The sequence below is a fragment of the Teleopsis dalmanni genome, chromosome 1 (genome assembly GCF_002237135.1).
Source record: "Teleopsis dalmanni isolate 2A chromosome 1, ASM223713v2, whole genome shotgun sequence".
NCBI lineage: Eukaryota > Metazoa > Arthropoda > Insecta > Diptera > Diopsidae > Teleopsis > Teleopsis dalmanni.
The window spans coordinates 149,908,431-149,914,037 of record NC_051846.1 but is presented as its reverse complement, the minus strand read 5'-3'; the positions used below and the strand labels follow the sequence as shown (position 1 = coordinate 149,914,037).

At 29.7% G+C, this 5,607-nt stretch overlaps 1 protein-coding gene across 1 annotated transcript in view; it reads right to left on the bottom strand.

Moving 5' to 3' along the window:
• Positions 1–4,836, bottom strand: part of LOC119666438 (sodium channel protein PaFPC1-like) — an 8,612-nt gene extending 3,776 nt beyond the window's left edge. Inside the window, exons 1-3 of the mRNA XM_038075716.1 lie at positions 4,632–4,836; positions 3,831–4,564; positions 1,348–1,557 (exon numbers count right to left, since the gene is read on the bottom strand). Of these exons, the coding sequence (XP_037931644.1) occupies positions 1,348–1,557; positions 3,831–4,564; positions 4,632–4,745 (1,058 nt within the window). The 5' untranslated portion in view covers positions 4,746–4,836. The remainder of the gene's footprint in view (positions 1–1,347; positions 1,558–3,830; positions 4,565–4,631) is intronic.
• Positions 4,837–5,607: the final 771 nt, after the last annotated feature.

The following is a 5,607-nucleotide window of genomic DNA, read 5'->3' as shown; positions in this document are numbered from 1 at the left end:
TAATTTAATATAACAAAATCAAAAAACAAAATTTTTGTATATAAATTATAACTATAAAATAAAATCAAATAAATTATGTAAAAATAAAATAAAAATCGATATATCCTAAAACATAATAGTATTCTTAAATGAGAAGCTTAAAGCTAGAAGAATATTTTTAGAAAGATTTTTTATTATTTTTTTATATGTATTTTGTTTATAGTAATTTGAAATATTTTTTTTTTGTTTAAATTATGTTTTTTTTTGTTTTAATTTTAAATTATAGTATTTAAATTAAGTATTTGTAAATATGTAAGTTGGTATATTTTCTAACTACTTTAGGCAACAATGAAACTAACTAACTTCGGAATTATGAATCAATTGACTACACAAATAGCAAAGTTTTTATTATTATTTTAAATAATTCAATATATATTTTAATAGTAAATACGCTAATATTCTAAAGCTAATACACACATTTATAAAAATCTATGATACTTTTGATGTGGTTATAAATAAATATGTGTCTGATGTTGTGTAAAATACTAAAAGGTATTTAAGAGAAAATAAAATTTATATCTCAAAGTAAACAAAGCATCGAATATACTCGTAATGTTGTAAAGATCTTCAAAATTACAAAGAGAGAACATAGTAATAGTAATAGTAAAAAATTGACCAAGTATAGTTAAAGATATAATTCGTATTCGGTGTTAAAAGTATATAAAATAGTGAATATTGTAAAAAAATGAGCATAAATGTGTAAAACGTGTAAAACGTGTAAAGATATAAAAAAGTTGAAATATGTCAAATATAATTTAAATTCATTTAAATTCAAAGTGTAAAAAGCTTGCTAGCTACTTGCGAATGGACAGACACTGATGGCAAATACTTAAGGTACATACTATAAAACTAATTTAAAATAGCAGAAAATAGATGAAATTGGAGTAGCATGAAATAGATGAGGAATGTACGCTGGGGTGTTGAGATACTTAAGTATGTAATCAAAATGAACATGAACTTATGAACTTAGTTAGGCTAAAAGGGTTGTACTTAAAGTAATAAATTGTACATAAATTAAACTAAATATTGTGGAGCTGGGATAACGTATCTAAGCGGGGTACCCTTGAAGCTTTAACTATTAAGCTGAATTTAATTTCTCAAAAATTTTTTTTATTATTATAAGTAATAACTGCAGTAATTTGGTAAAACTAATTACATTTTTTTCTGCTTTTTTTTCTGGGAGTAAAAATATAAAGTAGTTGTACGTTAATATCCTAAATTAATTGAAAAGGTTTTGACTTAAGGTACAAAGCGCTTCATTTATTTATATTAATAATGATGTAATTACTTTTAATTTGGCGAACTCACCTGAATATGAAAATAAAGAGCACTAACAGCGAAAAGAACACCGCAACGTTGTCCATGGTCCGCAGCATAACGAATAATTGCCGACGTAAATTGGGCATGAACCGTACAAGCTTCAAGATGCGCAACAAACGAAACGTACGCAATACCGAAAGACCGGAACCACCGCCTCCGGTGCCGTTGCCCAGAAATTGCTGACATATTTCAATGACGCTGTTAATGTAAAATTCATATAATATCAGTTTACTTAATTTTAGTTATTTTTAGAAAATGTTTTCAGACTATTAAAATTTCATAAATAAAAATCTTTAAATTCTTGAAAATTAAATTTTCGACTTCAGTATTTCGCCTCTTCCCAGAGACGTACTACACAGCGTCCGACATGCTCAGGGAGCACTACTTATACTACTGTGTTAAGGCAACTGCTGACATATGCAATTGGTGTAAGTTTAGAGCCAAGAATGCACATTGCAATGTCGCATTTGTTGCATAGCAAAAATGTGAGGAATTTGCATTTTTTGCATTGGTTAGTAAATTTCAACTCAGCAAGTTTCTAGACAAAATGTGGACGTCCACATATAATTTTCCACTGCAACAAGTGTTGAGTGTCTAAGCAAAGATTGTAGGAATTAAATCTGAAATTATGAAACACTTGTGGACATTAAAATAAATGAATTTATTAACATTAAACAGAAGCATTGTCATGATTTTAGTGCCCTATGCTTCGACTAGAAGCGCCCACACATATACGAGTACAATAGGACCTTTATATTTAATCCCAAAGGAAGAGTGGAATTATTGGAATAATAAAAATCTTCCATTTGAAACTGGAATTAGAATTTACTTTTTTTTGTACGATAAAATTAAAATAAATACTTAATTTATATATTAGAATTGAAAATTTTGCTCTTAAAAATTGATAACGTTCCTTTCAAAGTACTCGCCATTGATTGAAATACACTTATGCTAGTGTTTGTACGAGTACGTATAGCAATTAGAATCGTCTTCGAATATTTTATGTGAAATAGAATTTAATTAAGGTAACATTAAAGATTAGAAAACAATTAAAAATTATTTTTAACACAGCCTATACTTTAAGTCGACCCACCCACGAGTCATGCATATGTGAACCTAAGGAACGGAAGTGGTTTCTAGATTCGTTGAAACAGAAAGAAATTGCGGGGAACTAAATCAGACAAATACGGTGGCATTTTAATGGTATTCGCTCTACACTTGATCAAAGACTCGGCAAAAAGGATATCAGTGGATGAAGGTGCATTGTTATCCGGTCTTTCTGGACGAATTGCTGCACACATACATCTCATTATGCTCATAATCTTTGTTTACTGACTGAGTTCTTTTTAAGTATTCAAGATGTTCCATGAAAACCGTGACTATGACCTTCTTTTTTAACTGAAAACGATGCAGTTTTCTAAAATCATCTGGTGAACGTGATTTACTCGCCTGATGCCTGGATGTCGTGCAATACTCATGAACCCACGCTTTTTTTCCAGTAATTAAGTGATCGAGGTTGAGTCAGATTCAGTCGTTGAAATCATGTCTTTAGTGGGTTCTTTTCAAAAAACTGAGGTGTTTTGACATCAGCTTTTCAGTGACACAACTGAGACACAAATAATTAAAATACTTTGAACAGACTTATAAGCAAGTTTTATGCCAGTTCTCTGATAAACAATTTGGGGTTTTCGGTCAACATTTCTCGGATCTTTTCGGTGGCTATTCATTTTCCAATCTGTCATACTCAACAGATTCACAAATACTTTTGAAGTATTTTTGCCATGAACAAATAATCGTTTTGGATAAAGTATCGTTCCCATTATAATTCTGTAATATTTCTAAGGGATTCACTGCATTGAATCCGACTTTTACAATTCAATTTTAAAAATAGTAAGTAATCTAAAACATACACGAAAGCAGAGGAACTCTTAAGAGAGTAGGGTCTACAAATGTCAAGCAACGTGTGAAAGTGCCATCTGGTAATTCTTAAAGGCACAAAATTTCAGGGTTTCCTAAAATTTCTTTATCAAGGTTGTATAAAACTTATGATGTGCATGCAGTGATCTTATTTTTACCCGATTCTCAATATAACAATATCATAAAAAGTGTAATATATGTGCATTATTATTGAAATAAAAATTTTCATACAAATAAACTTAAATAGAGAGTCTCTAGAGAGGTCAAATTCATTTGGGGGTATATTAATTAGAATCCACGTTGAAAAGACTTTATCATCAACTTTATCTCATTGTTTAAAGAATATTCTTAAACAATTGTTGTAGCCTCATTAGTCGATACTTGGGGTTCATATATAAATGGTATATATTAAACTGATCATCTGCATCTTTTATTGACTTGATGAATATCATATAGGTAATATTTATTAATAAAAATGCTACTTTTTAAATAATCTTTTAAATTTTGTATAATTTTAAAGCAAATAAATTAATAATACATAAAGTTTTACTTACCTTAATATCACAATTACACCATCGAACACATTGAATCCATTTGCTATATAACGAAATGGACCCTCAGCAACAACTTTAAGCAACATTTCAACAGCAAAAATTCCAGAAAAGACAATATTACTTGTCTCTACAATGACAGTTAATTCTTCAGGTTGATTATGATACTCAATACCCATGGATAGTGTATTAATCAAAATGGCTAATAAAATGCCCTGCTGAAAGGATTTATGTTCAACCAGACGTTTGATATATCGTCTACCGATGCCGCAAATATTCATAACACAACGATAAGAACTTATGATGCAATTCATAACCTTAGAGCGTTGTTTTCTATCATCCAATGGGGATAGAGCATTTTGATACAAATCATAGCAACATGAATAGTCTTCCATATAATTGCCAGTTATGTTCGTTGTTGCAGTGATGCCGTTACCACCATTGGCACTCGTTGCCTCAATAGGTTTCTTACGATCCTTAACTGAATTCTGATGATGTAGTACTACCGCAGTATTTTCCAGATTTTGTTGATTTTTGAATGCTTCTGCAGTGTGTGGATCACAACGTGCCAATGAATTATAAAACGATTCGAGCGTACTCTGTCCAGTCGGCAATGCTGCTGAAAAGGCCACAGAAAATGCCAAAAGTTCTTGACAAGTCATTGCATCATGTATACCCAATTCTGAACAATCAGCATAAGGATTCGCAATCGTACCAATCGTTTGAGGTAAGTTCACCTAAACATAAAATTAAGATATGTATTAAGGGTCTAATGCTTTCAATATATCCGACTTGATCTTTTACCTGCCAGATGCTGCCATCTCCTGCTTGTGTCATTTTTTCTGACGAACAGACGTTTTTCTCTACAGTCACCGGCTCGGCAGGTGGCGTATGCAGTAAAACATATTCATTAAACATCACTGATGGTCTGCGGCTCGCAGAAGTAGGTGGACTTAAGAACCCTGATGTACATGGGTGACTCTGTATAAGTTGTTGCGATAAAAATAATAAAATTAGATTTTGATAGATTTTTATTTTAAACAAATTTGAAAATTTAAACTCTAACTAAATTTAACAATCAAGTTTAAAGCAGTAAGAATATCTTATAGTAACTTTTCGAATATATTTTTTACAAGGTTTTTTACAGACTAAAGAAATATTTATTGGTTATGATTAATTCAGAACAAAGGGTTCATATATAAACAACTATCAATTAATTTTTACAACGGTGTGTATTTTTTATTTTTAAACTTTTTTTTAAATAAATAAATCGGATATGTTGTATGAGTTTATTTACAATGAATAAAATATTTAACTAGATTTCGATATTATAAGTTAAAAATCGTTAAGTATCAATAAACTTTATTTTATTATAGTTTGTACCTTGCCTAGGTTCCCCAACTGCAGCTTTATTTTTTAAATAATAAATATTTCGTTAATATTTAAAAATTATTAAGAGTTAACTGTTATTAATTTACTGCAAATGTATTTATTGTTTTTTAAATTTTTGTTAGTAAATTTCTGTGTTTCTGTTTATTTCTGATTGAATTAATAGTCTCATTGTAGCCAGGTTAAAGGTTTTACTTAATTATACCATTTAAAATGAGTGATTTTTGTTACTTCTGTATATATTTATGAATAATTGATGGGTATTTGGGTTTTATAGTGACATATATTGAATTAAAATGCACTACACTTTTTAAGATAACAACATCTACCGAATTCAAGAATTTTTGTTTAAGATTAAGATTTGTACTAAATATTGGACAGACAAACCCTC